Source organism: Dromaius novaehollandiae, chromosome 35, assembly GCF_036370855.1.
Source record: "Dromaius novaehollandiae isolate bDroNov1 chromosome 35, bDroNov1.hap1, whole genome shotgun sequence".
Classification (NCBI taxonomy): Eukaryota; Metazoa; Chordata; class Aves; order Casuariiformes; family Dromaiidae; genus Dromaius; species Dromaius novaehollandiae.
This window is the reverse complement of record NC_088134.1, coordinates 138,508-165,226: the sequence shown is the minus strand read 5'-3', so window position 1 is coordinate 165,226 and position 26,719 is coordinate 138,508. Positions and strand designations below refer to the sequence as shown.

Sequence of the window (26,719 nt, the reverse complement as noted above, 5' to 3'; positions counted from 1 at the left end):
CGGGAGAGCGGGGGGGGGAGCGAGGGAAGTGCCCCCCCTCCTGTCTCACCCCCCCCCCCCCGCGCAGAGCCGCCGCCGGCGGGGGGCGCGCGCGGGTGGTACAGCCCGGGCGGAAGTGAGGTGTCGCGCAGTGAGGGACTTCCGGCGAGGGGGGAGGAGCGGCCTGAGGCGGTGGGCGCAGCGGCGGGGCCCGATCCGTGTGAGTGGGGGGGGGGCCTGGGCGCTGGTGGGGGGGGGAGGCGAGACCTGACGAGGGCTGGGGCCTGGGGCGGGACCGAGGAGGGGCGGGGGGGGGAATGGGTGACGTTGCGAGGGGGGACACCGTAGATGTGGGGGGGGGGGACCCGGGGCCTGGGGGGCACTTAGGGGGCAGGGGATGGGAGAAGGGAGCTGGGGGGGCACTGAGGGGGAGCAGAGGGTGCGAGAAGGGACATAGGGGGCAGCTGGGGGGGCAGTTGGGGGGCCAGGGGATGTGGGAGGGGACGTAGGGGGCAGCTGAGAGGGGGCGGGGCTTGAGAGGGGACGTAGGGGGCAGTTGGGGGGGCAGGGGGCAGTTGGGGGGGCAGGGAGCGTGATAGGGGATGTAGGGGGCTGCTGGGGGGGGTGGGGGCATGGGAGGGGTTGTAGGGGGCAGCGAGGAGGGCCAGGGGATGTGGGAGGGGACGTAGGGGGCAGCCGGGGGGTGGGGGACGTGATAGGGGGCGTAGGGGGCAGCTGGGGGGGGGCAGGGGCAGCAAGAAGGCCCGGGGGGGGGGCACCTATAGGGGTCGAAGATGTGAGGGGGGACGTGGGGGGCCCTAGGGAGGGGGCAGGGGATGGGGGGGCCACCCAGGGGGACAGGAGACATGACAGGGGACTCAGTGGTCCAAGGGGAGGGGGACAGAGCAGGTGGAGGACATGGGGGGACACTTGGGGGGGCAGCAAAATTGGGGGGGCTCAGGGCGCCGAGAGGGCTCGGAGCGAGGTGGGGGCGCGCGGTTGTGGCTCTGCAGCAGCCCAAATTTGGGGGGAGCCCTCGAAGTGGGGGGGGACTTGGGAGCCCTTGAAATGGGGGGGGGGACACTCGGGGGGAGCCTTCGAAGCAGGGGAGGGGGGGACGTTCGAGGGGAGCCTTCAAAGTGGGGGTGGGGGGGACGTTTGGGGGGAGCCCTCGAGGCGGGGGGGCGCTCGGGGGGAGTCCTCGAAAGGGTGGGGGACGCTTGGGGGGGAGCCCTCAAAAAGGGGGGGGGACACTCAGGGGGAGCCCTCAAAAAGCGGGGGGAGGGATTCGGGGGGGCACAGGGATTCGGAGGCTCCCGAAATTGGGAGATTCGGGACTCAGACGAGAGGATTTGCCGGATTAAAGCCGGTGCCGTTTCACCTCCACCGGGCAGATTACGGCGCCCGTTTAAAACCCCCTTTTATTAATTTTAATAATTTAATAAATTATTATAATAATTAAGCTTAATAATTTAATAAATTAATTTTATCAATTTGTTTTGGGGGTGGGTGAGTACTCCTAAGGGCTCCGGCTGCCTTGAACCTTTTTATTTATTAATTTATTTATTTTGGGGGCGGGTGATTACTCTTAACGGCTCCGGCTGCCTCAAACGTTTTTATTTATTAATTAATTTATTTCGGGGGTGGGTGATTAGTGCTAGCGGTGCCCGCTGCCTCGCTGACAACCCTTTCCCGCCCGCGCGGGGTTTTCTTTTTGCCCTTTTCCTCCGTGTTCGTCCCCAAACGGGCGCTTGGCCGCGCAGGCCGCCGGGGAGATGCTGCGCACGGCGGTGCTGATGGCGGCGAGCCTGGCGCTGACCACGGCCGTGGTGGCCCACGCCTACTACCTGAAGCACCAGTTCTACCCCACCGTGGTCTACCTCACCAAGTCCAGCCCCAGCATGGCCGTGAGTACGGGCACGCCGCGGGTTCCCGCCCGGAGCGGCCTCCCTTCCCGCCCGGAGCGGCCTCCCTTCCCGCCCGGAGCGGGCGGCCGTGGCCTTTGCGCGCAGACATGGAGCCGTTTTGCCATCACGGCCGCTTCGGCTGAAGGAAGCTTTGTCTATTGGCCTCGAACCTTTTTCTTTATTAATTTATTTATTTTGGGGGCGGGTGATGAGTCCTAACGGCTCTGGCTGCCTCGAACCTTTTTATTTATTAATTTGTTTCGGGGGCGGGTGATGAGTCCTAACAGCTCTGGCTGCCTCGAACCTTTTTATTAATTTGTTTATTTTGGGGGCAGGTGATTAGTTCTAACGGCTCTCGCTGCCTCGAACCTTTTAATTTATTTATTTTTTTCGGGGGCTGATTAGTTCTAACGGCTCCGGCTGCCTCGAACCTTTTTATTTATTTATTTTTAATTTCGGAGGCGGGTGATTAGTCCTAGCGGCTCTGGCTGCTTCCAACCTTTTTATTTATTAATTTATTTATTTCGGGGGCGGGTGATGAGTCCTAACGGTTCTGTCTGCCGCAAACCTTTTTATTTATTAATTTTTTTGGTGGTGGGTGGTTAATCCTAATGCCTCTAGCTGCCTCGAACCTTTTTATTTATTTGTTTATTTTGGGAGGCAGGTGATTAGTCCTAACGGCTCCGGCCACTTCCAACCTTTTTACCTATTAATTTATTTATTTCGGGGGCGGGTGATGAGTCCTAACGGCTCCAGCTGCCTCGAACCTTTTTATTTATTGATTTATTTATTTGGGGGGCGGGTGATTAGTCCTAACGGCTCCAGTTTCCGCGGCCTCGGTCGCCTGCAGGCAAATGAACCCCGGAGCCGGGCCGCGTCCTGGCACCGAGATGAGTCACGCCGGGGCCCCGCGCGGCGCCGGGAGCCTTTTCGCTCGCCCTCACTTCTGCTTTCCGCCTCCCCGGGGAGGCCGCGGCCGAAACGAGCCGCTGCGCTCCGGAAAAGGGCCACCCGCGGGGCGAAGCGCTTGCCGAGGGCGGGAGAGCGGTGCCGCCGCTTCCTCCGGCCCCCAACGCCGCTTCTCCCGGCTCTTTCCGCGCGGCGAGCCGGTCTTTCCGTGCGAAACGGGTCGCGGCGGCACCGGCGAGCTCGTCCTCTCCCTTCTCGCAGGTTCTCTACATCCAGGCTTTCGTGCTGGTTTTCCTGCTGGGAAAATTTATGGGAAAGGTGTTTTTCGGGCAGCTGCGGGCGGCGGAGATGGAGGTGAGCGCCAAGGGAGGGAGCGGCCGGGTTGCTCTCCGTGAAATCGCAGCGGGGAATCGGTTAATCCCTAAAAATCCGGCGACGGAGCCGTTCCTCCCGTCGAACGCGGCCGTCCGGCTCCGGCCTCCCGTTCGGGCAGCGCTTCCCTCCCCGGCGTGCGGGTGCCGGGGGGACGGAGGCCGGAGCTCGGAGGCGGATCCCGAGGGCGTTTGAAGCCTCTGCCGAGCCGGAGAGGCCTCGGATGCGACGGCGGGCTCCGGAATCGAGCTGCCCGCTCTGCCTCCGCCCCCAGCACCTGCTCGAGCGCTCGTGGTACGCCGTCACGGAGACCTGCCTGGCCTTCACCGTCTTCAGGGACGACTTCAGCCCCCGCTTCGTGGCCCTCTTCACCCTCCTCCTCTTCCTCAAGTGCTTCCACTGGCTGGCCGAGGACCGGGTGGACTTTGTAAGCGCTTCCCGGCCGGAGCGGACGCGGCCGGGGGCTGCTCTCCCGCTCGCGGGGGTTGCGGGAGCTTCGTGGGGGCGCGAGCAGGGTTTTGGGGGGGTCTCAGCTCTGTTTCCCCCTCTGCAGATGGAGAGGAGCCCGAATATCTCCTGGCTCTTCCACTTCCGCATCGTCTGTGAGTATCCCCGGCCTCGGAGCCGCTCCTGGGGCGGGAGCGGGCGAGTTTCGCCCTCCCGGCCGCTCCGCGACGCGACGCAGCGGCGGCTGCTCGGGGGAGATAATTTCGGCAGGGCCATTTGCATAGCGCCGGGGGAAGGGCCCCGGGCGGCCGAGCGTGCGGCTGCTCAGGCTCGATAACCTTATCGGGGCGCTGCCGGGCCTCGCCGCTCCGGAGGCTCCCGTTCGGGAAGGCACTTCCTTCCCGTTCGGGAAGGAGCCGTGTGGCGGCTCCCGGGAGCTGAACGAGCTCGGATTGCCGGCGGTTTCACGAGCTCCGCTTCGGCTAGGCAAAGAAATACGACCAAAAACCCGCGGGGGAAGTAGCCGGATCCGCGGGGGAAGTAGCCGGATCCGCGCGGGAAGTAGCCAAAGTTGCGGGGAAGTAGCCGGATCCGCCGAAAAATAGCCGGATCCGCAGCTGAGTGTATTCCCGCCTCCGGAGCACGGGGGTTTAGAGCATTGAAACCGGCTTCCAAACGAATTGGGGGGATTTCACCCTAAGGGGAGACGCGAGGTCAGGCCCCGGATGCCCGGAACGTGGCTTGGAGCGGAAGGGAACAAACCGTCCTCGAGACGGGAACGCGGAGACGTTCCCGACGGGCGAGCCGGGGCGTCGGCCTCATTACTGAGCCGCCAGCGAACGTCTCATTCATCCCTTCGTTACCGCAGCGCCGTTTATAACCAGCTCCGACTGTTGCTCCTCGAGGGTCGGTCTCCCAAACCTTGTTGCTGCGATGGCGGGAAGCGTTTTGGGATGAGCGGAGTGGTTCAAAGCTTTTCTTTTTGCACAGGGGGGTCTTTGCCTCCCGTTTCCCCCGGCCGGGCTCGTTCTCCGCCTCCCCGGCCGCCTCCTGATCTCCCGTTTCCGTTCCCTTTCCCAGCGCTCATGGTCCTGCTGGGGATCCTGGATTTCCTCTTCGTCAGCCACGCGTACCACAGCATCCTCACGCGCGGCGCCTCGGTGCAGCTGGTGTTCGGCTTCGAGGTAGGGCCGGGAGGCTCGCGGGAGCGCGCCGGGCCGGCGAACGCCGCCGGGCCGGGGCTGGGGCGGGTTTTTTACGCCCCGGCGCCGTCTCTGCCCCGCAGTACGCCATCCTCATGACCATGGTGCTGACCATCTTCATCAAGTACGTGCTGCACTCCATCGACCTGCAGAACGAGAACCCCTGGGACAGCAAAGCCGTCTACATGCTCTACACGGAGCTCTTCACGGGTGCGCGCCCTCCTCCCGCCCGCTCCGGAGAGCTTCCCATCGCTCCGGCGGGATAACGAGGCTCGATAAAGTCGTTCTGCTCACGGCGCTAACGATCCGCGCCTCTTTTCCCCTCCCTGAGCCGCCCTCCGGCTCGATTCGTGCCGGGGCAGGGGGGCAGCAGCGAAGCGAAGCGTTTCTTTCCCCTTTTCCCCCCAGGTTTCATCAAGGTGCTGCTCTACATGGCCTTCATGACCATCATGATCAAAGTGCACACCTTCCCGCTCTTCGCCATCCGCCCCATGTACCTGGCGATGAGGTGAGCGGCTTTCCGGGCCCGCCGCGGCGTCGGCGGCCGTTTCCCGGCGCCGGCGGCCGTTTCCCGGCGTCGCGCCTCACCGCGGCGGCTCCCGTCTCGTTGCAGGCAGTTTAAGAAAGCGGTGACGGACGCCATCATGTCCCGCCGGGCCATTCGCAACATGAACACGCTGTGAGTGAGCGGCGCTGCCCCGGCGACTCCCCCCGCGGTCCCGTAGCCGGCCCGGAGCTCGTTTCGGGGCCTTGGCTTCGTCTCCGCGCTTTGCTTTTAACTCGGGATCCGCCTGGGATGGATTTAGCCGAGATGGTAGCGGAAAAGCCCATCTCCGGTGGGATTAAACGGGTTGGAAGGATCCTTTAGGGATCTGGGGTTGGATTGTGTGCGACTGTGCTGGGATCTTCCTGCCAAACGGCTTAATTTCGGCCAAAAAGGCGGGATGGAAGGATCCTTTAGGGATCTGGGGTTGGTTTGTGTGCAGCGGTGCTGGGATCTTCCTGCCAAACGGCTTAATTTCGGCCAAAAAGGCGGGATGGAAGGATCCTTTAGGGATCTGGGGTTGGTTTGTGTGCAGCGGTGCTGGGATCTTCCTGCCAAATGGCTTAATTTTGGCAAAAAAGGCAGTGGGCGACAGCGGGGAGAGAAGGGGTTGGCTGGATTCACAGCCGGCCGGGAGATCCGGGAGTCCTGGCCGCCTTCCCGCGTCCTCCTCGGAGGTCGAGCTCCGGCGGGAAGGGATTTTCCGGAGGTTTCCGGACCCCGGCGAATCTCCCTTCCGCCTGACGCCGCCCTCTGAGCTCGGTCTCCCGCCCAGCTACCCCGACGCCACCCCGGAGGAGCTGCAGGCCATGGACAACGTGTGCATCATCTGCCGCGAGGAGATGGTGACGGGCGCCAAGCGTTTGCCCTGCAACCACATCTTCCACACCAGGTAGGAGCGGGCCGAGGCCGCGCGCTCCCCGCTGGCACCGCCTTCCCCTCCGGATTCCCCTCCGGAGCCGGAGGGTGGTTTCCATCGGTGCTTCGGGAGCACCATTTCCCGTCCCCTCCGGAGCCGGAGGGCGGTTTCCATCGGCGCTTCGGGAGCACCGTTTCCCGTCCCCTCCGGAGCCGGAGGGCGGTTTCCATCGGCGCTTCGGGAGCACCGTTTCCCGTCCCCTCCGGAGCCGGAGGGCGGTTTCCATCGGCGCTTCGGGCGCACCGTTTCCCGTCCCCTCCGGAGCCGGAGGGCGGTTTCCATCGGCGCTTCGGGAGCACCGTTTCCCGTCCCCTCCGGAGCCGGAGGGCGGTTTCCATCGGCGCTTCGGGAGCACCGTTTCCCGTCCCCTCCGGAGCCGGAGGGCGGTTTCCATCGGCCCTTTGGCAGCACCGTTTCCCGTCCCCTCCGGAGCCGGAGGGCGGTTTCCATCGGCGCTTCGGCAGCACCGTTTCCCGTCCCCTCCGGAGCCGGAGGGCGGTTTCCATCGGCGCTTCGGGGCCTGTCGCTCCTTCGCGGCCGCGCGGAGGGGAACGAACGCGGGGGTATCGCGTAGCGGGATGGCGTCCGGGGGGAGATCTTCGCCCCCCCCCCTTGACGCCACCGTCGCGCGGGCGCCGTTACGGCGGTGTCCGTGCCCCCGCAGCTGCCTGCGCTCGTGGTTCCAGCGCCAGCAGACGTGTCCCACGTGCCGCATGGACGTGCTGCGCGCGTCGCTGCCCGCGCAGTCGCCGCCGCCGCCCGAGCCGCCGGAGCAAGCCCAGCCGCCGCCGCAGGCCCCGCCGGTTCCCCAGCCGCCCAACTGTGAGTGCGGCATGAATGCGGCCCCCCCGGGGAGCTCGGGCGGATTTCGGAGGGCGGGAACGATTTTGGGGTGTCCCGAGCCGGTCGCGTTTCTGCCCGTGGGAGCCGATGGACCCGCACGTCGTCTCGAAGGGCGTCGAATCCGCGAGTCCCGGTCCGGCCCCGACCGCTCCGCCCAGCTCCGGAAAGATGCTTAAATTGGTAGCTCTTAACTCGCTTTTCTCCCTCCGCAGTCGCCCAAGGAATCCTGCCGCCTTTCCCTCCGGGAATGTTCCCTTTCTGGCCGCCGGTGGGTCCTTTCCCTCCGGTCCCCGGCGCGCAGCCGCCCAGCAGCGCCGAAAACGCCGGAGCCGCCTCGAGCCCGGCTTCGGGTGAGCCGCCGGCTTTGCCCTCGCCCGCTCGCGCGCCGTTCCTCGGGGAGGGAGCGGCCGGTATCCGGGGAGAGGAAGGGTTTTCCCGCTTCCCTCCCGCCTCACGTCCCTGCTTTTCCCCGCAGCCGGCACCGCGAGGCCCGGAGACGCCGCGGCGGGATCGGAAGCGGCTCCGACGGGAGCGGTGCCCGGGCTGCCCTTCCCGCCGCCCTGGATGGGGATGCCGTGGCCGCCGCTGTTCGGTACGCGGAGGGAGCGGAGCTCGCTCTGCGCCTCGAGGCGCTTTATCGCGGAAAAGCCGCCGCGTCCCGCCTCCCCGGAGGCCGATCTCCGCCGGAGAGCGCTCCCCTTATCCCGTTATCCCATTATTTTTTTTTCCCTCTCATCCCAGGTTTCCCCCCCATGCCGGTGCCGCCCGCCGGCTTCGCGGGGCTGACGGAGGAGGAGCTGCGGGCCATGGAGGGCCACGACCGGCAGAACCTGGAGGCCCGGCTGCAGTGTCTGCAGAACATCCACACGCTGCTGGACGCCGCCATGCTGCAGATCAACCAGTACCTGACGGTCCTGGCAACCATCGGGTAACGCTGTAGCGCGACAGGCGCGCGCGAGCCGCCGTGGGGCGGATCGGTCGCCGTGGGGCGGATCGGTCGCCGTGGGGCGGATCGGTCGCCGTGGGGTGCGGGGGAAAGGCGCTGAGCCGCGGCGATGTCTCTGCGGGGACAAACACTCCCGCTTCCCCGCATGGGATTTGAGGAATCCGTGGGGAATCGGTGGGCTTCCCGCCGCTGGGAGATGGGACGGGAGAGGGATCTGGGCACGGCAAAGTCCGGTGGGTCGGAAGCAGCCGGTAAAGCGTCAGGAACTGCCCGGTTTGGGGGTTTTTGGTTTCCTTTCTCCTTTTTTCACGGCGTTTGCTCCTTTTCACCCAGGTCTCCTCGCCCCGCTCCGCCCCAGTCCCCTTCCGCTGCCGCCGTGAGCCGGGAGACACCCGCGGAAGAGCCCGGCTCGCTGGACGGTGCCTCGGCACCCGCCGCCGCCGCAGAGCCCGACTCGACGGCTTCCCCCGGTGCGTGAGCTCCTCGCCGGCCCCGGCCCGCCGTTTTTTCCCTTAACGGGTGATATCCGGCCGTTCCAAAAAGCCGGGATTGGAAAACCCGGTCGCAACGCGTCCGATCCATCTTCAGGAGCGTTACAGCACCGGGCCGGGTTGGATCGAGGCACCATGTGGCGTTTTGAATGGGCCGGGAGGAGGAATTGGGGGAAGAACACCCGGCGAGGCGCGTCAGCACCGCCGTGGGGGTTTAGGCGGGTGAAGGGAGGGAGAATCGGGCTCCTCGAGGCTCCAGCAGCCCCCAACACCGAGACCAGACTCTCTTTTAAGATATCCGAATCTCTAGATGGGTATTTAACCAGTTATCCGCACACTGGAGCTGCGATTTTCCCAGGCAGGCACCTTATCCCGGCCTTCAGCTGCTTGTCTCGTCACGCAGCTGCTTTTCTATGAATTTAAAGCAATTTTTCCCGCTCTCCGAGCCGCGATTCCTCCAACTCCTGCGGTTCCGCTTTGTCCCCCCAGACGCGGCCGGGCCGGCGGGCGCCGAGGGCTTCGCGCCTCTCGCCGGGCCGGAGGAGGAAGGCGAGGAACCGTCTCCGCTGGGGGAGCCCGACGCCGCCGAGCTCCGGAGACGCCGCCTCCAGAAACTGGAATCGCCGCCTTCCTCGGCGCACTGACGCCCTTCCTCCGCGGCTCGCCTGGGTGACGATTTGGGGCTCCGATGTTTTCCCCCCTTGCTCTTCTCCCTCTTCCTTCTCCCTGCCGCCGGAATTCCCCGGGAGACGAAGGCGCGGGGACGGCGGGGGAGCCGGCGCCGCTGTCCCTCTGCGTTGGGGGCCCTCGCGTGCAGAGAAACGGACTCGTCTCGAGGCCGGCGAGCCGGATTCGGCCTCTTTTTCTGCCTTTTCTTCCCGTTTCCGACGTAAAATCCCAAGAAAACCGCAGCCTGGAAGCAAACTCATCCCTGGCCATCCCATCCGCCGGCAGCAGCTTCTTCCCGCCCATTCTTTCCCGCTTTGGCCCCGTTTTCTTTCTACCTCTCTGGCATCCGGGCGCTGCCTCTGCGATGCCGGCCGGGAAGCCGTTCCCAAGGAGCCGCCTTGGCGCCGGATGTTGGGATGTGCCAGGCAGCCGGTTTGGAGGCCAGAGGAGTCGATGAAAGCGCTTCGCTCTCCGGGGCCGGCGGGTCGCGGAGTCCGATTCGGGGCTGATCCGGGGGGTCAATTTGCGATAGGAAGCTCCGGCCGTCTCCGTGACGCAGTAGGAGCGAGGGAGAGGCTTGGAATTGCTTGAAAGCTCCTGGTTTTCACCCAAGTTCTTCTCCGAGCGCTTTGGGACGGGCTGAGAACGAATCCCCGCATCTCTGGGAGGAGAAACACAGCCGGAGCCTCTCCACCCTTGGCTGCTCCTAGAGCTTATTCCCGTTGGATCTCTTCCTGCTTTTTTAGCAGCACTTCGGGAGGGCAGGAGACAAAAACCCGCCTCGCGTCCGGTTGGCCGCTGGCCCGGAGCTTCAGAGGGTTTCGTTGGCCTCCGCTCCGGCCGCGCTCCGCGTTGACACCCTCCGTTTCCGGAAGGGCTCGTTACAGGCGGACGGTCTCTTGCCGATTGACAGTATTAGTGGCTCTCTCCTAGGAACCGCCTCTGCCGTGGACAGCGGTGGCGGGGAGGCTTTGACATCTTGCACGGAGATTTTAATAAACCCTCCGCTTCTCCGGCCTGATCCTCTCCCGTTTTCCCTCTGTGCGATTCCCAAGGGAGCAGCCGGGCTCGCGGTGCGTCCGGGAGCGCTCCGGCCATCCGTGCTGGCGGCTAACGGCACCGGGAGGCCGCTTGCAGTCTCGCTCTGTTAACTCGGCTCCCCCCTGCCTAATTCCCGCCGGCTTTTCCCCACCCGAGGAGGCCGGAGTCGGCACGTGGGGAAGGAGCGTTGGCATCCGCGCGGCCCCCCGGACCCTCGGAGCCCTCTTTTCCGTTCCAGGGATGTTATCACTCTTCAGTGCCTCTTTTTGAACCGAAGCGGCTTCTACTAGTACACATATCTCAGGGAAAACAGTCGGAGACGGCGCCGGAAGCTCGAGGACCTCTTCCCCTTCCCTTCCCCCTTCTTCCGGAGAAAAGGCGGAAAGCGGATTTCCGGGCGGTGAGAGGAGGACGCGGGGCTCCGGGGAGAGGTGCCCGGCAAGGAATTCGGTTTGTGGAGGCCGGCACCTTCTCGCGCTCCTTTTCCTGCCCTTCTCCATCTCCCGGAGCGTCATTGTCCCCTTCTCCATGTTAATTGGGGGTGGGGGAAGCTCGTTACCGAAAAATAGTGTGTTATGAGCAACTCGGCAATAACAAAGCGGTGTTTGGAAACTTGCGGAGCCGCCGGGGTCTCCTGCTTCCGGGCCTCGGGGCGGAGGGGATCCGGACGCCTGCTGCGGAGCGCCCTGTTTTCTTTTTTTTATTCCTAAATAACCTTTTTGAGTGGAAAAGCAAGAATATTTTTGGATGGTCCCGTTTTACGTTGGGCTTTCGGAGAAGCTGAGGCCGCGGAAGTGCGCCCCCGGCTTCCTTGGACTTTGCTTCCTTTAGGGGTTGATTTAATCCGGGGGGGGAGGAAAGCGAAGAAGCGAGGGCGACCGGGAGGACAAGTGTGGCCCCTCGCTGCCTCCGTTGCTTCTGTTTCACTTCTCCCTCCCCCCCGTTTTATTTGCGTGCAGCAGAGTTCACGTTGGAGGGTTTGGGTAATTATTTAATTTGTAAATAATGTACAAATTTTTAATAGCTTAATTGTATATACAGCGGAATAAAGATTGCATTAAAGCTTGGCGCTCTGGTGTTGCGCGGGGGGCCGGGGGGGGGAGGATTGACCCCCTCGCGGTTCCGGCCCCAGCCTCTGTTGTTCTCCAGGCCTTGGTCTTCCAGGCTTTTCCATTGGCCCAGGTGTCAGAGGAGGCCAATGAGCCTGTTGGCCCCTCTGGTCTCTCTTCCCCAAGTGTGTCTATGGTTTTTAAGGCCCTAGGTGCCTCCTCTGGTCTCTTCCACCTGCTCCCAAAGCAGCTAGGCTGGTTAAGGAGCTGTGCCCGCTCTGGTGTCCGCTTTCCTAATGTCTCTATGGTTGCTAGAAGGCCAGATGACCACTGTTGTCTCCCTACTGGCCGCCCATCTCTATGGTTGCCCAGTGATACCCGGCTCCCCCCTTGTCTCTGTGGTTGTCAAGGAGCCATTTGACCGCTCTAGTCTCTCCGGGAGCTTCCAGGTTGCTAAAGAGGCTGCGCAGACAGCGGTCCCCCTCCCCGTGTCTCTATGGTTGCCAAGGAGCCTCCTGACCGCTCTGGTTTCTCTTCCCGGCCTGTCTCTATGCTCCTGGCGCCTTTCGACCACCGAGACGTGTCAACGAAAGCCGGAAGTCTCCTTTTGGCCGCGCGGCCGCTGCCGGTCTCGGCGCTCCCGGGGCCGCTCTAGCCCGCCGGTCCTCCGGCGCTCTCTGGCTGCTCATCCGGGTCCCCGCGGCGCGGCGCATGCGCGGCGGCTGCGTGGGTCCGCGCGACAAGATGGCGGCGGAGGGGCCGGAGGCGCCGGCGAGCCCGGGCCGCGGCGGGGCCGAGGGGACGCTGGGGCCCGGCGGGGACGGCGGCACCGACCCCCCCGGTGAGCCGCGGTGTGGGGCGGGCCGGAGTGGGGGGAGAGCTGTGGGGCGGGCTGGGGGGGAGGCTGGGCTGAGGGGAGACGTGAGGCGGCGGGTTGTGGGGCAGATGGGGCTGAGGGGGGAGCCGTGGGGCAGGTTGGGGGGCAGATGGGGCCGCGGGGGGAGCTGTGGGGCGGGTTGTGGGGCAGATGGAGCCGTGGGGCAGGCTGTGGGGCAGATGGGGCCGAGGGGGGAGTCGTGGGGCGGGTTGTGGGGCAGACTGGCCTGGGGGGGTGGCAGTGGGGCAGATTGTGGGGCAGATATGGGGCTGTGGGGCAATAAGGGGGGCAGGTTGCAGAGCAAGGGGGTAAAAACAGGGAGCGACTGGGATGGGGGGAGAGGCAGGGGCACGATGGGGACGTGGGGCGCCCCCAAAATTCTGTGGGACACCCCAAAAATGCTATGGGGCGCCCCAGAAATACTATGGGGCACCCCCCAGAGTGGTGGCCCCCCCCCCGGGCATCCAGGGTGCCCCCCCAGGGCTGTGGGGTGCCCCCCAAGAGATGTGGGGCGCCGGGATTCTCTTTCCTGCTCCGGACCCTCGCTGAGCCGCAGCTCCGTTAATTTTGGGGGGGACGTCCTTAATTGTGACCAGCTCGTTAACTGCGGAGGGGCTCATTAACCCCAATGGGCTCATTAAACCCCCCCCCTTTTCGCAGCCCCCGTGGCCGAACCGCAGCCCCCAGCGCCCGCCGTGGAGGTGGGGGACGTTGACGCCGCCCCCGACCCGCCGCTGCCACCGCCGTCACCGCCGCTGCCGCCGCAGCCGGGCTGCAACGGGGCAACGAGCCCCGGCCCCGAGGAGCCGCCGGCCGCCCCCGAGGAGCCGCCGGCCCCCCGGGAGCACGAGCCCCCCCCGCCGCCGCTGCCCCCCGCCGAGCCCGCCCCCGCCGACCCCCCCGACTTCGAGCGCTTCTGGCGGGCGGCCCGCGACAACCCCCACGACTTCACCGCCTGGACCGAGCTCCTGCAGTACGTGGAGCAAGAGGTGGGCAGGATTCGGCCTTTCGGGGCGTCGCGCGCCGGGTTCGGCTCCAATTCCTGACGGAGCCGGGCGCTCCAGGCGTTTTGGGGCGTTACACGCTGTTTTCAGCTTTAATACCTGACAGAGCCAGGCCCTCAAGGCGTTTTGGGGCGTTAGACACTGGTTTCGGCTCTAATTCCTGACGGAGCCAGGCACTCTAGGCGTTTTGGGGCGTTACATACTGTTTTCAGCTCTAATACCTGACAGAGCTGGGCCCTCCAGGCGTTTTGGGGCGTTACACACTGTTTTCAGCTCTAATTCCTGACAGAGCCAGGTGCTCCAGGCGTTTTGGGGTGTTACACGCTGGTTTTTGGCTCTAATTCCTGATAGAGCCGGGCGCTCAAGGCGTTTTGGGGCGTTAAACACCGGTTTCGGCTCTAATTCCTGACAGAGCCGGGCCCTCGAGGCGTTTTGGGGCGTTATGCATCGTTTTCAGCCCTGCTTCATGACGGAGCCAGGTCCTCGAGGCGTTTTGGGGAGTTCCACACTGTTTTCGGCTCTAATTCCTGATGGAGCCGGGCCCTCGAGAGGTTTTGGGGAGCTACACGCTGTTTTCGGTTCTCATTCCTGACAGAGCCGGGCACTCGAGGCATTTTGGGGCGTTACGCACCATTTTTGGGTCTGATTCATGATAGAGACGGGCTCTTAAGGGATTTTGGGGCATTAGGTGCTGTTTTCGGCTCTAGTTCCTGACAGAGCCGGGCACTTGGGCCGCTTTGGGGTGTTACGTGCCGTTTTCAGCTCTAATTTCTGACAGAGCCGGGCGCTCAAGATATTTTGGGGAGCTACATGCTGTTTTCAGCCCCATTTCATGCTAGAGATGGGCACTCGGGGCATTTTGGGGTGTTACGCACCATTTCCAGCCCCGCTTCACACCGGAGCCGGGCGCTCGGGGCATTTTGGGGCGTTACGCGCCGTTCTCAACCCCGTCTCCTCCCCGCTCGCGATGGAAACAACCCCGCGTTGAGCATCGGCGTTAATTAGGCGCCTTATTAAACCTCCACCCACGCGGGGGGCTGCGACAAAACCCCCTTTTTCACCGCGAAAACGCCGTAGCCGCGTGACGTGGTGCCGGCTCCCCCCCAGCGCTCCCTTCCCCCCCCCGCAGAACCACATCTTCGCCGCCCGCAAGGCTTTCGACGCCTTCTTCGCCCACTACCCCTACTGCTACGGCTACTGGAAGAAGTACGCCGACATGGAGCGCCGCTTCGACTTCGGCAAGGAGACGGAGGAGGTGGGGGCTCCCGCGGGGCGGCACGCGCTTTTCGGGCCCGCTTCGCGGCGGCGCCGGGGGCCGGGGGCCTTCCGGGGCGGCGCGCCCCGTTCCCGTGGCCGCGCAGCCGAGGCGTTTCGGGGCGTCACACCCCGTTTCTGTCCCTGCTTCGTGACAGATCCAGGTGCCTGAGGCATTTCGGGGCGTTACGTGCCGCTTCCGTCCCCGCTCCGTGGTGGAGGTGGACAGCTGAGGCGTTTTGGGGCCTTATGCGCCATTCCTGCCCTTGCTTTGTGAGGGAGCGAGGTAGCCGAGGCGTCCGGGGCTTCGCGCCCCCGCTTCCGTCCCCGCCTTGCGACGGAGCCGAGCGTCTCCGAGGCGTTTGGGGGTCTCGCCTCCCGCTTCCGTCCCCGCCTCGCCGCGGAGCCGAGCGCCTCCGAGGCGCCTCCGTGACTCCCCGGCGTCTCCGGCCGCAGGTGTTCGAGCGCGGGCTGCAGTCCATCCCCCTCAGCATGGACCTGTGGATCCACTACATCTCCTACCTCCAGGCCACCCTGGACATGAACCTCCCCGAGTCCGTCCAGAAGATCCGCGGGTAGGTGGAAGATCCGCGGAGGCGGAAAGGCCCCGGCCCGCCGCGAAGCCCGTCGGCGGGCCGCAAACGAAGGCGCCGCCCTTCCCACTGCTCCCTCTCTGTTCCCGCAGCGTCTTCGAGTCGGCCGTGGCGGCGGCCGGCATGGATTTCCGCTCCGACAAGCTCTGGGAGCTCTACGTCGAGTGGGAGCGGGAGCAGGGCGACCTGCGGGCCATCACCGGCATCTACGACCGGGTGCTCTCCATGCCCACCCAGCTCTACAACCACCACTGGGAAAAGTAGGTGCCCGCCAGCAGCTCCGGAGCGCGGAAAATCCCTCCCCGCCCTTTCCCTGCGTGTCCGGACGCTCCGTGGTGGGCGGAAAATCCCTGACGGGGTGGCAAATGGCCGCTGTTCCCTGCGGTGTGCAGAAAATCCGCCCCGGGGTGGCAAAATCTTTGCCGTTCCCAGGGAAAATCCCAATGGGGTGGCAAATCTCTGCCATTCCCCATGGAAAATCCACCCCAGGGCAGCAAAATCTTTGCCGTTCCCAGGGAAAATCCCAATGGGGTGGCAAATCTCTGCCATTCCCCATGGAAAATCCACCCCGGGGCAGCAAAATCTTTGCTGTTCCCAGGGAAAATCCCAGTGGGGTGGCAAATCTCTGCCATTCCCCATGGAAAATCCACCCTGGGGCAGCAAAATCTTTGCTGTTCCCAGGGAAAATCCCAATGGGGTGGCAAATCTCTGCCATTCCCCATGGAAAATCCACCCCGGGGCAGCAAAATCTGTGCCCTTCCCAGGGAAATTCCTCCGGGATGGCAACATCTTTGCTGTTCCCTGCGGAAAATTCCCCTGGGGTGGCAACATCTTTGCTGTTCCCCATGGAAAATCCCCCCGAGGTGGCAAAATCTTTGCTGTTCCCTGCGGAAAATCCCCCCGAGGTGGCAAAATCTTTGCTGTTCCCGTGGAAAATCCCGACAGGGCGGCAAATCTCCACTGTTCCCCACAGAAAATCCCGCCGGGGTGGCAAAATCTTTGCCGTTCCCTGCAGAAAATCCCCCCGAGGCAGCAAAATCTTTGCCATTTTTGCGGAAAATCCCCCCGGGGCGGCAAAATCTTTGCCATTCCCATGGAAAATCCCCCCTCCCCGGGCGGCAAAATCTCCGGGCTGCGCCGACGCTCCCCGTCTCGCCGCAGGTTCAAGGAGCACGTGCTGCACAACCCCCCCAAGGACATCCTCTCCCCCGAGGAGCTGCTCTGGGTCCAGTCCAAGCTGGCCACCGAAACGGCGCCGAAGCCCGCGGAGCCGGAAGCGACGGAGGCTCCGCCGGGAGAGGACCTGCCTCCCGGCGTGGAGACGAAGCCGGACGACGCCGACGACGGCCAGGTAGGTGCCCGGCGCCCGCGACGCGACGCCGCGCGCCGGAACGCCGCCTCCCAACCCCTCGCCGTCTCCGCAGGAGGATTTGGACCAGGAGAAGATCCGCGAGCTGGTGATCTCCATGCGGCAGCAGATTTACACCCAGAACGAGGCGGAAGTCAGCAAGCGCTGGAATTTCGAGGAAGGGGTAAGCGGAGAGGGAGCCGCGGCGCGGGCGGGCGCCCTGCTCCCCGCGCCGCCCGGGCTTCACGTCCGTCTGTCCGTCCGTGCGCAGATCAAGAGGCCGTACTTCCACGTGAAGCCGCTGGAGCGGGCCCAGCTGAAGAACTGGCGCGACTACCTGGACTACGAGATGGCCGCCGGCTCCCACGAGCGCACCATCGTCCTCTTCGAGCGCTGCGTCATCGCCTGCGCCCTCTACGAGGAGTTCTGGGTCAAGGTGAGGCCTCCCCCGCGCTCCCCCTCCTCGCAGCCGAATCCGGCCCGTTTCGCCCCGGAGCCGGCGGCGGCAGCTCGCAGAGGGTCGGACGCCCCCGCGGGCAGGGATCCGGCCCCCCTCCCGCTCTCTCTTTCTCTCTCTCTCGGACGTCCAAAACCGGGTTCGTGTGTGGTCTTTTTTTTTTTTGGTTTTTTTTCCCCCCCCATTTCGATTGATTTCGGGGGTTGATTCTCGTCTATGTTGTGGAGCACAATTCTAACACCCTTCTTTTAAATTCCGTTGCTGCTTTTTTATCCGCCCGTGGCACCTCCCTGCCTAAGAGGGTGCAGGAAATTCAGAAGAGAGGTGTGTTAACCCCCTTTTTAACGTGAGTGCACCTTACCTGACGTAGCGCTTTCGTACGTCCTCGCCCGGCCGGGCGGGGAGGATGTTAACGCGCCCGCTTCGGCCTCTTCTCTCTCCTCCTCCTCCTCCTCCTCCTCCTCCTCCCGCGGCGGCCGCTGCAGTACACCAGGTACCTGGAGAACCACACCGTGGCGGGGGCTAGGAGCGTCTTCCAGCGAGCCTGCGGCTACCACCTGCCCCGGAAGCCCAATATCCACCTCCTCTGGGCGGCTTTCGAGGAGAAACAAGGTGAGGGAGGGGGATAGCCCGTTTCGGAGCGGCCAAACGGCTGCGTTTCGCCCCAAAACGCCACCGCAAATGTTAGGATCGTGTGTTTCTGCTCGGTGCCGGCGCCTGAAGCGCGTTGTTTAGCCCCAAAACGCGGCCCAGGCCGCTGCGAACGTTAGGATCACGCGTTTCTGTTTGGCGCCGGCGCCTGAAGCGCGTTGTTTAGCCCCAAAACGCGGCCTGCTGCTGTCCGGCTGCGGCGTTAACGGGACGGGGATGATGTCCCCGAGGTGGCCCGAAACGGCGCCGTTCTGTGCCCTCCGTGGACAGGCTGGTGCCGTAATTGCCTTGTTTAGCCCCAAAACACGTCCTTCGGTCCCGTCTTGCCTCGTTAGGGAGAGGGGACACGTGTGACGCTGTCACCAAGGCAGCCGGCAACACCGGGACTCTGCCTTTCCAATCATTTAAGACAACGTCGATGTCCAAACCGCTTTGTTTAGCCCCAAAATGTCCCTTACGGCCCCGTCTCGCCTCGTTGGCAGGAGGGGACAGGCGTGACGGTGTCACTAAGGTAGCCGGAAACGCCACTGCTGCGCGTATCTGGTCATTTAAGACGATGTCGATGCCCAAACCCTTGTATTTAGCCCCAAAACGTGTCCTTCGGCCCCGTCTCGCCTCGTTGGCAGGAGGGGACACGGGTGACGCTGTCACCAAGACAGCTGGAAATGCCGTGACTGTGCGTTTATGGTCATTTAAGACAACGCCGATGCCCAAACCCCTGCATTTAGCCTCAAAATGTGCCCTATGGTCCTGTCTCGCCTCGTTGGCAGGAGGGGACAGGCGTGACGCTGTCACCAAGGCATCCAGAAACGCCACTGCTGCGTGTTTCTGGTAATTTAAGACAGCATCGATGCCCAAACCCCCTTATTTAGCCTCAAAATGTCCCTTACGGCCCCGTCTTGCCTCGTTGGCAGGAGGGGACACGGGTGACACTGTCACCAAGGCATCCAGAAATGCCACTGCTGCGCGTTTCCGGTCATTTAAGACGACATCAGCGCCCAGACCCCTGTATTTAGCCCCAAAACGTGTCCTTCGGCCCTGTGTTGCGTCGTTGGCAGGAGGGGACACGCGTGACGCTGTCACCAAGGCAGCCAGAAACGCCGCGACTGTGCGTTTCAGGTCATTTAAGAGAATGTCGATGCCCAAACCCCTGTATTTACCCCAAAACGCGTCCGTCTCGCCTCGGCGGTAGGAAGCGCCGCGCCGTCCCCGTCCCCCCGGCTCCCAGCCGCCCCCGAGCCCCTCCGTCCGTCCCCGACCCCCCCGGGGCTGAGCGCGGCCCGCCGGCCTCTCCCCCCCGCCCCGTCGCAGGGAACCTGGAGGAGGCACGCCGCATCCTGCGCTGCTTCGAGGAGGCCGTGCCGGGGCTGGCCATGGTGCGGCTGCGCCGCGTCAGCCTCGAGCGGCGGCAGGGCAACTTGGAGGAGGCCGAGGCGCTGCTGCAGGAAGCCATGCGCGCCAACGAGGGGCTGCCGCTCGCCTCCTTCTACGCCATCAAGCTCGCCCGCCAGGTCTTCAAGGTGCAGAAGAACCTCATCAAAGCCCGCAAGGTGCTGGTGGAGGCGCTGGAGAAAGACCCGGTGAGGCGGCGGGGCTCCTCCGGGGGCGGGCGGCGGGTTTGGCTCCCGCTCGGGGCCTCAAAGGTGATGCCGGGGCTTTATAACCCCCCTTTGGGGCTCTCTAAAGCGCATTTGGGGCCCCAAAGATGGTGCTGGGGCTCTAAAACCCCCCTTTGGGGCTCTATAAAGTGCATTTGGGGCCCCAAAGATGGTGCTGGGGCTCTAAAACCCCATTTTGGGGCTCTATAAATCACATTTGGGGCCCCGAAGATGGTGCTGGGGCTCTAAAACCCCATTTTGGGGCTCTATAAATCACATTTGGGGCCCCGAAGATGGTGCTGGGGCTCTGTAAACCCCCCTTTGGGCCCCACAGACCACATCTGGGGCTCTAAAAACTCCCTTTGGGCTCCAGAAACCCCATTTTGGGGTCCCACAGACCCTGTTTGGGGCTCTAAATCCCCGTTTGGGTCCCACAAACCCCATTTGGGGCTCTAAATCCCCCTTTGGGCTCCACAAACCCCATTTGGGCCCTATAAATCCCATTTAGAGCCCCAAAGACGATGCTGGGGGCTCTGTAACCCCCCCTTGGGCCCCACAGACCATTTGGGGCTCTCTAAACCCCATTTGAGGCTCTAACAACTCCCTTTGGGCCCCACAAATGCCACTTGAGGCTCTAAACCCCACTCTTTGACCCCCCAAACCTCATCTGGGGCTCTTTAAACCCCCATCTGGCCCCACAAACCCCATTTGGGGCTCTATAAAGCCCCTCTGGGGCTCTGTAAATCCCATTTTGGGCCCCACCAGCACCGCTGGGGCTTTCTAATCTCGGCTTGGAGCCCCGCCGCCTGCGCTTGGGGCTGTAGAAACCCCACCTGGGTGCTACGATCCCCCCAAAAGCCTTTGCCGATGTGTTAGAGCACTGGAACTGCTGCTCGGGGGGCTCTAGACCCTGCTGGAGCCCCCCAAAACCCACTTTGGGCCCCCCGAGGCCCCATTCGGGGCGCCACAGCCCCCCGGGGGGCTCAAGCAATCCCACTCGAGGGCCCACAAAGCCCCTTTGAGGCCCCAGAGACCCCGTTCGAGCTCCCTAAATCCCGCTCGGGGCACTGTAAACCCCACGGGGGTCTTTAATTCTCATTCAGGGCCCCAGAGACCCCCTTGGGGCTCTAGAAACCCCCCTCGGGGCTCCGTAAACCCTTTTGGGGGCTCCAGAAACCCCACTCAAGGCCCCACAACCCCTTTTGGGGTCCTATAAACCCTTTTGAGGCCCCACAACCCTTTTGGGGGCCCTATAAACTCTCTTGAGACCTCATAATCCTTTTTGGGGGCTCTATAAACCCTCTTGAGGCCCCATGAACCCTTTTGGGGGCCCTATGAACCCTCTTGAGGCCCCACAACCCTTTTGGGGGCCCGATAAACCCTCTTGAGGCCCCACAAACCCTTTTGGGGGTCCGGATAAACCTTCTTAAGGCCCCACAATCCTTTCTGGGGCTCTATAAACCCTCTTGAGACCCCACAATCCTTTTTGGGGGCTCTATAAACCCTCTTGAGACCCCACAATCCTTTCTGGGGCTCTATAAACCCTCTTGAGACCCCACAATCCTTTTTGGGGGCTCTATAAACCCTCTTGAGACCCCACAACCCTTTTTGGGGCTCTCTAAACCCCCCGTGAAGCCCCCCAAGCCCTTCTTGGGGTGCCGTAGCCCTGACTCCAGGCCCCCCAGCCCCCTTTTCGGGCGTCCCCGCTCTCACGGTCGGGTTTCTCGGGGGGGCGGGGGGGCTTTCGCCGGCGGGCGCAGGAGAACGCCCGGCTCTACGCCAACCTGCTGGAGATGGAGTTCAGTGCCGACGTGCGGCAGAACGAGGGCAACACCATGAGCTGCTTCGAGCGGGCGCTGAGCAGCACGCTGCCCGACGAGACCAAGATCGTCTTCTCGCAGCGCCGCGTCGAGTTCCTCGAGGACTTCGGCTCCAGCATCCACAGGTCCGGGCCGGGAAGCGGGAGCCAGGCCGGGAAGCGGGAGCCGGATCCCTTCCTGGGCGGCCGCCTCACCCCTGCCTCGCTCTTTCCGCAGCCTCCTGACGGCTTACGACGAGCACCAGAAGTTCCTCAAGCACCACGCCACGCGCAAGAGGGCCCCGGAAAACGGGTGAGGGTGGGCGCGAGCCGGAACCGGGCGCCGAAACCGGGCCCGAGTGCCGAAACCGGGCCCGAGTGCCGAAACCGGGTGCCAAACCTGGAGCCAGGCGCCGAAACCAGGTGCCAAACGCTGAAACCAGGTGCCAAAACTGGAGCCGGGTGCCAAAACCAGGTGCCGGGTGCCAAAACCGGAGCTGGGCACCAGAGCCAGGCACCAAAACCGGGTGCCAAAATGGGAGCTGGGTGCCAAAACGGGGCACCAAAACCGGAGCCGGGCACCGGAGCTGGGTGCCAAAACCGGGCGCCAAAACCAGGTGCCAAAACCGGAGCTGGGCGCCAAAACCGGGCCCCGAAACCGGAGCCGGGCACCGCCGCTGACGCCTGTTTTCGGTTTTCCCCCCCTCTCCGCAGCGCCGACGAGCCCGACGACAAGCGGCTGCGGCCCGACGACGCCGGCGGCCTCTTGGGCCCCATGAGCCTCGCCATGGGGGGGGACATGAGCAACCCGGCGGCCTACAACTACTGGTACCAGGTGAGCGGGGCCGGGGGGGCCGGCAGGACGCCGGGGGGGGGGTCCCACCGCCGCCAACACCCCCCTTAACACCGCTCTGTCCCCGCAGCAAAACTACGGCGCCTACAGCTACCAGACGCCGTGGAATTACAGCCAATACTACTCGCAGAGCTGAGCGCCGCCGGCTTCGCCCCCGTCTCGGCCCCGCGGAGGATTTATTTTATTTTTTCCCCCCCTTTCCCCTTCTCTGTGGGGTTGTTTTGTTTTTTTTGTAAACCGTTTCTGTACATTTTTCTGTGGTGTCGTGTAAATAAAGCAGGGACGCGGCTAGGAGAAGCCCTGGCGGCGGCTTTAATCCCTTTAAAAGCCCTTCTGCAGCAGCCAGGCTCTGACCTCGCCGTCGAAGCGGCCCTTGACGCGCAGGGTGCCGGTGAGTTCGTTGACTTGCGTCCGCGGCTCCCGGCCCGCGCGCTGGGCCAGGAAGGCCCTGAGCTCCCCCTCCAGCGCCTGGCGGAGGCGGCGTTAGAAAATGGGGGGGGGGGGGTCGTTTCCGTCCCCCCCCTTTTTCCCGCCCGGAAAGGTTTCCGCTTACCCAAATATCCCCCTCGATTTTCCGCACCACCGTCAGCTCGCGGTTGCCGTTGGTGACGTCGCGGTAGACGGGGACGTTGTGCAGGCGGGAGCGGCGCACGAAGTAGGGCAGGGCGGGCGGCGGGTCTGCGGCACGAGGGGCGGGGGGAAGCTTGGGAGGGGGCACGGGGGCAAAACCCCCCCCTCCCGGGGCTGCTGGGGGCAAATAACCCCCTCCCGGGGCGAAAAATCCCCCTCCCAGGGCCACTGGGGGCAAATAACCCCCCTCCCAGGGCAAATAACCCCCCCCCGGGGAGGCCAGGGGGGGTATTTGGGGGGTTTTACCCCCCTTCTTGCCTCGCGGGGGGGCTGCAGCCCCAGGGTGGGGGGTATTTAGCCTGTTTTTACCCCTCTCTTACCATGCAGGGGACGCCTACGCAAAAAAAAAGAGGGATTTAACCCTTTTTTACCCTTTTTTCTACCCCACGGGGAATTCCAGCCCAAAAAATTGGGGTATTTTGCCTGTTTTTACCCCCTTTAACGTCATGGGGGGGCTCCAGCACAAGAAAAGGGGGTATTTAACCCATTTCCACCCCTCTTTGCCTCATGGGGGGGGGGCTCCAGACTGAAAAATGGGGTATTTACCCTGTTTTTATCCCCCCCTCTTATCTCCTGGGGGGCTCCAGGCCAAGACAAGGGGGGGTTAGCCCGTTCCCCCCCCCCCTTTACCTTGCGGGGGGGTCCAGCCCGAGGGCGTGGGGTAGGAGGGGTGCCGGGGGGGGTCGGGGACGCGGGTGGGGGGCAGCAGGCGCTCCACGAAGGCGTATTCGGCCGTGGACTCCACGACGCCGGGGTAGCCGGGCTCCGGGGGGGTCTCGGGAGGGGGCTCGGGGGGGCTCTCGGGGACGGGGGGAGCCCCCGGGCGGCTCTGGGGGAGGGGGGACTGCAGTTTCTCCCCACGCTGCCCCCCCCAAGTCCCCTGGGAGCCCCCCAAGTTCCTCCCCCCCCACAGTCCCCCATTTCCCCCCCCAGTTCTTCCCAGGAGCCCCCCAAGTCTCCCTCCGTTCATCCCCCACCCCCAATACCTCCCCCAGGAGCCCCCCAAGTTTCCCACCACCCCCAAAAGCCCCCCAAGTTTATCTCCACCCCAAATCCCCCCCAACAGCCCCCCCAGTTCTCCCCAGGAGCCCCCCAAATCCCCTCTCCATCTCACCCTGCCCCCCAAAGCCCCCCAGTTCCACTTGGGAGCCTCCCAAGTTTCCCCCCCATCTCCAGTTTCCCCCAGGAGACCCCCCAAGTTTCCCCAATTCCCCCAACAGCCCCCTCCACATTCCCCTGCCCCTAACAGCCCCCCAAGTTTCCCCCTTCCTCCCCAAGAGCCCCTCAATTCCCCTCAGGAGCCCCCCCAAGCTCCCCCTCCACGACCCCCGGCCCCCAACAGCCCCCAATCCCTCCTGGGAGCCCCCCCCAAGCTCCCCCTCCACGACCCCCGGCCCCCAACAGCCCCCAATCCCTCCTGGGAGCCCCCCAAGTTTCCCCCCACCCCCAATTCCCCCCCCATCGTCCCCCCAATTCCCCTCCAGGAGCCCCCCAACCCTCCCCTCCACGTCCCCCGGCCCCCAACAGCCCCCCAATTCCCCCCCTTTGCCCCACCGGGAGCCCCCTTCGCCCCCTCCCTGCCCCCCCCGCCCGGTACCTGCACCAGCCGCCGCCCCCCCGCCCGGCCGAGCCCCGCCAGCCGCCGGCCCAGCGCCCCCGCCGCCACCAGCGCCGCCATGTTGCGCCGCGAGGCACCCTGGGACGCGCGCCGGCGTGCCCCGACGCGCCTACGTCACCGGCGTGCGTGCGTGCCCCCCCCCCCGGCGGCGGCGTATAAGGGCGCGCGCATGCGCGGTACCGCCCTCTCCGCGGCGCTTTGCGGCTCCATCTTGTGTGGCGGCGCTGAGGTGAGGCGCGCCCGGGGGGGGCCCGGGGGGGCTTCTGGGGATGTGTGAGGCCGGGGGGGGCCTTTGGGGGGGGCCTCGAGGGGCTTTTGAGGGGGTTTGAGGCCTGGGGGGGCCTCGAGGGGCTTTTGGGAGGGTGTGAGGCTTGGGGGGGGCCTTTGGGGGGTGTTTGAGGCCCGGAAGGGGCTTTGGGATCCTGGGGAGACCTTTGGGGGGGGCTGGAGGGGCTTTCGGGGGTGTGCAAAGCCTGGAGGGGGCTTTTGGGGGTGTGTGAGACCTAGGGGGACCTTTGGGAGACTGGGAGGAACCTTTTAGGGGGTCTCAAGGGGCTATTTAGGGGTGTGTGAGGCCTGGGGGGAGCTTTTGGGAGGGGCTTAGAGCCCCGGGGGGAGTCTTTGGGAGACTGGGAGGGTCTTTGGGGTGGCTGGGGGGGTGGGTTGAGGCTTGGAGAGGGCTTGGGGGGCCAGGGGAGGCCTTTGGGGGATGGAGGGGCCTTTGGGGGGAGTCTGTGATGTCTGGGGGGGCTGGGGGAGCCTTGGGGGGAGTCAGAGGAGCCTAAGGGTGTCTGTAGTAGCTTATCGGGGGCCTGAGAGACTGGTGGGGGCTTGGGGGGATCTGTGAGGCTTTAGGGATGCCCGGGGGGGGGGACAGGAGAGGTCTGGAAGGTGCCGGAGGATCTTTGGGGGCACCTGGGAAGCCGTGAGGTGACCCTCGAGGCCCCGGAGGGGAATGTTTGTCCTCGGGGGCACCCGGAGGGCCTGGGGGGGCACCTTGGGGTGCCGGAGGAGGAGCCTGGGGGTGTTGGAGGCCCCGAAAATCGGTGTCAGCCGGACGCCGGGGTTCCCCTTCCCTGGGGCCTCCGCGGCCGGGGCAAAGTCCCTCTTGGGAAGGAGGAGCTGCCCCTGTGGCACCGACGCGAGTTGTGGGGGGGCAAGGGGGGGTTAAACCAGAGAGCTGGACGCAGGGAAGCTGCTTTTAGAGCTCAGTGGTGACAAACGGGGCTGGGGACGGGGCCGAGGGGGGGGTAAAACAGGGAGCTGGACGCAGGGAAGCTGCTTTTAGAGCTCGGTGGTGACAAATGGGGCTGGGGACGAGGCTGAATGGCTAAAACGGGCTTGGCCGGGCGAAGGCGGCCTCTCCCCGGCTGCATTTTCCGCTGGGGGACGTCCCGGAGGGGGGTGTCACAGCGGGGAGAGGCGCCTGGGTGCCCCCGGACCCCCCTGGGGGGCCACCAAACCCCCCCAGGGCGCCGCTGAACCTCTCCCTGCCGCCGCAGCGTTCGCAGCCATGCAGCTCTTCGTGCGCGCCCAGACCCTGCACGCCCTCGAGGTCTCCGCCGACGAGACCGTCGCCCAGCTCAAGGTGAGGGGCGCCCTCGGAGCCCCCCCGGGGGCCGGCAGCTCCCGCGGGGGCCCCCGGTGACACCCGTGCCCTCCCGACAGGCGCGCGTGGCGGCTTTGGAGGGCATCGCCCCCCAGGACCAGGTGCTGCTCTGCGGCGGGGCCCCGCTGGACGATGACGCTGCCGTGGGGCAGAGCGGCCTGGCCGACTTCGCCACCGTGGAGGTGGCCGCCCGCCTGCTGGGGGGTGAGTACGGGCCGCGCTCGTTAGGCGCCTAACGAGGGGGGTGAGTACGGGCTGCGCTCGTTAGCTGCCTAATGAGGCAGCCAACTCGGCCGCGGCCTCACTTCCGCCTCCCTGCGCAGGTAAAGTCCACGGCTCCCTGGCCCGCGCCGGCAAAGTGAGGGGTCAGACCCCCAAGGTGAGTCGCGGTGTCCTCTTTTTGGGTGGGAAAGCGCAGAATTCGGGTCGGGGCGGCCACCGCTGACCTCATATGCGTCCCCGCAGGTGGCCAAGCAGGAGAAGAAGAAGAAGAAGACGGGCCGGGCCAAGCGGCGCATGCAGTACAACCGCCGCTTCGTCAACATCGTGCCGGGCTTCGGCAAGAAGAAGGGCCCCAATGCCAACTCCTAGAGGCCGCGGCCCCCCCCCCCGGTCCCAATAAACAGCCCTGGGAACACCCCAGTGGGACTGCGCTCCTTCCTGGGGTACAATGCGGGGGGTAATGCCCCACTGCGGGGTGTTTTTTTGCCTGGTTGTGGGGTTTTTTGGAGCCTCAAAGTGTTAAAAATGGGGCCTGATGCCAAAACTGTGGTTAAACCTGGCTCTGCCTCCACCCCGGGAGGGGGGATTAATGGGTTGGGGGGGGATTGATGGCTGCCAGAGTGAGTGGGGGACAGCATGGGGGTCCCCAAGGGGCCGAGGGGCTCGTGGGGGTGTTAATTAGCGCTAATTAAGGGGGGGAGGGTGGTGCTGCGGTTTGCACATGTGTGTGGAGGAGGCTGCGCATGGAGGACGGCGGAAAGAGCCGAGCGGCGGCGGAAAGAGCCGAGTGGGGTGGGGGTGGGGCGGGAAGTGCCGAAGGTTCCCGAGCGTCGCCGAAGGGCGGGGCGCGGGGGGCAACGGAAAGAGCCGAAGCTGCACGAGCCCTTCC

The 26,719-nt window shown here is 64.7% G+C and overlaps 4 protein-coding genes across 8 annotated transcripts; 3 read left to right on the top strand and 1 right to left on the bottom strand.

The window, feature by feature from the left end:
• The first annotated feature begins 56 nt into the window (after window positions 1-56).
• On the top strand, window positions 57-11,331 carry SYVN1 (synoviolin 1). Of its 2 annotated transcripts, XM_064503284.1 has the most exons (16): window positions 57-199; window positions 1,743-1,886; window positions 3,057-3,149; window positions 3,442-3,594; window positions 3,721-3,769; window positions 4,695-4,798; window positions 4,900-5,026; window positions 5,225-5,324; window positions 5,430-5,495; window positions 6,136-6,252; window positions 6,944-7,101; window positions 7,335-7,472; window positions 7,598-7,714; window positions 7,864-8,050; window positions 8,402-8,538; window positions 9,049-11,331. In XM_064503284.1, exons 2-16 carry the CDS (start codon window positions 1,755-1,757, stop codon window positions 9,201-9,203), a joined length of 1,833 nt encoding a protein of 610 aa, XP_064359354.1. In that variant the 5' UTR covers window positions 57-199; window positions 1,743-1,754; the 3' UTR covers window positions 9,204-11,331. The 2 variants fall into 2 exon arrangements, with proteins under 2 accessions (XP_064359354.1, XP_064359355.1); XM_064503285.1 differs by lacking the exons at window positions 57-199; window positions 1,743-1,886; window positions 3,057-3,149; window positions 3,442-3,594; window positions 3,721-3,769 and adding an exon at window positions 4,010-4,520 and having other exon boundaries at window positions 4,605-4,798.
• A 677-nt stretch (window positions 11,332-12,008) lies between these two features.
• Window positions 12,009-22,081, top strand: LOC112996432 (pre-mRNA-processing factor 39-like). Of its 3 annotated transcripts, XM_064503278.1 has the most exons (15): window positions 12,009-12,159; window positions 12,856-13,184; window positions 14,329-14,454; window positions 14,910-15,028; window positions 15,139-15,306; window positions 16,208-16,397; window positions 16,471-16,578; window positions 16,666-16,830; window positions 17,151-17,197; window positions 17,345-17,463; window positions 18,814-19,082; window positions 20,861-21,045; window positions 21,137-21,211; window positions 21,613-21,733; window positions 21,822-22,081. In XM_064503278.1, exons 1-15 carry the CDS (start codon window positions 12,030-12,032, stop codon window positions 21,885-21,887), a joined length of 2,217 nt encoding a protein of 738 aa, XP_064359348.1. In that variant the 5' UTR covers window positions 12,009-12,029; the 3' UTR covers window positions 21,888-22,081. The 3 variants fall into 3 exon arrangements, 2 of the variants coding, with proteins under 2 accessions (XP_064359348.1, XP_064359349.1); XM_064503279.1 differs by lacking the exon at window positions 17,151-17,197 and having other exon boundaries at window positions 17,337-17,463; XR_010386396.1 differs by lacking the exons at window positions 21,613-21,733; window positions 21,822-22,081 and having other exon boundaries at window positions 17,337-17,463.
• On the bottom strand, window positions 22,041-24,123 carry MRPL49 (mitochondrial ribosomal protein L49). Of its 2 annotated transcripts, none has more exons than XM_064503281.1 (4): window positions 23,979-24,123; window positions 23,012-23,225; window positions 22,305-22,429; window positions 22,041-22,219 (listed from the first exon to the last, which is right to left on the bottom strand). In XM_064503281.1, exons 1-4 carry the CDS (start codon window positions 24,057-24,059, stop codon window positions 22,073-22,075), a joined length of 567 nt encoding a protein of 188 aa, XP_064359351.1. In that variant the 5' UTR covers window positions 24,060-24,123; the 3' UTR covers window positions 22,041-22,072. The 2 variants fall into 2 exon arrangements, with proteins under 2 accessions (XP_064359351.1, XP_064359352.1); XM_064503282.1 differs by having other exon boundaries at window positions 23,012-23,210.
• Window positions 24,072-26,250, top strand: FAU (FAU ubiquitin like and ribosomal protein S30 fusion). The gene is made up of 5 exons (XM_064503283.1): window positions 24,072-24,228; window positions 25,502-25,587; window positions 25,668-25,812; window positions 25,932-25,987; window positions 26,074-26,250. The coding sequence occupies exons 2-5, from the start codon at window positions 25,513-25,515 to the stop codon at window positions 26,197-26,199; spliced, it is 402 nt and encodes a 133-aa protein (XP_064359353.1). The 5' UTR covers window positions 24,072-24,228; window positions 25,502-25,512; the 3' UTR covers window positions 26,200-26,250.
• The last annotated feature ends 469 nt before the right edge of the window (window positions 26,251-26,719 follow it).

Bases quoted from the DNA above. Each gene is read 5' to 3' on its own strand.
- SYVN1 (XM_064503284.1), top strand. From the start codon at position 1,755: ATGCTGCGCACGGCGGTGCTGATGGCGGCGAGCCTGGCGCTGACCACG. The intron at 7,715-7,863 runs GTACGCGGAGGG...CTCTCATCCCAG, and splicing joins GCCGTGGCCGCCGCTGTTCG to GTTTCCCCCCCATGCCGGTG. The intron at 8,539-9,048 runs GTGCGTGAGCTC...TTGTCCCCCCAG, and splicing joins CGACTCGACGGCTTCCCCCG to ACGCGGCCGGGCCGGCGGGC.
- LOC112996432 (XM_064503278.1), top strand. From the start codon at position 12,030: ATGCGCGGCGGCTGCGTGGGTCCGCGCGACAAGATGGCGGCGGAGGGG. The intron at 14,455-14,909 runs GTGGGGGCTCCC...CTCCGGCCGCAG, and splicing joins TCGGCAAGGAGACGGAGGAG to GTGTTCGAGCGCGGGCTGCA. The intron at 17,198-17,344 runs GTGAGTGCACCT...GCAGTACACCAG, and splicing joins GTGTTAACCCCCTTTTTAAC to GTACCTGGAGAACCACACCG.
- FAU (XM_064503283.1), top strand. From the start codon at position 25,513: ATGCAGCTCTTCGTGCGCGCCCAGACCCTGCACGCCCTCGAGGTCTCC. The intron at 25,588-25,667 runs GTGAGGGGCGCC...CCCTCCCGACAG, and splicing joins AGACCGTCGCCCAGCTCAAG to GCGCGCGTGGCGGCTTTGGA. The intron at 25,988-26,073 runs GTGAGTCGCGGT...GCGTCCCCGCAG, and splicing joins TGAGGGGTCAGACCCCCAAG to GTGGCCAAGCAGGAGAAGAA.
- MRPL49 (XM_064503281.1), bottom strand. From the start codon at position 24,059: ATGGCGGCGCTGGTGGCGGCGGGGGCGCTGGGCCGGCGGCTGGCGGGG. The intron at 23,226-23,978 runs GTACCGGGCGGG...GAGAAACTGCAG, and splicing joins GGGGGCGGCGGCTGGTGCAG to TCCCCCCTCCCCCAGAGCCG. The intron at 22,220-22,304 runs GTAAGCGGAAAC...CGCCTCCGCCAG, and splicing joins AAATCGAGGGGGATATTTGG to GCGCTGGAGGGGGAGCTCAG.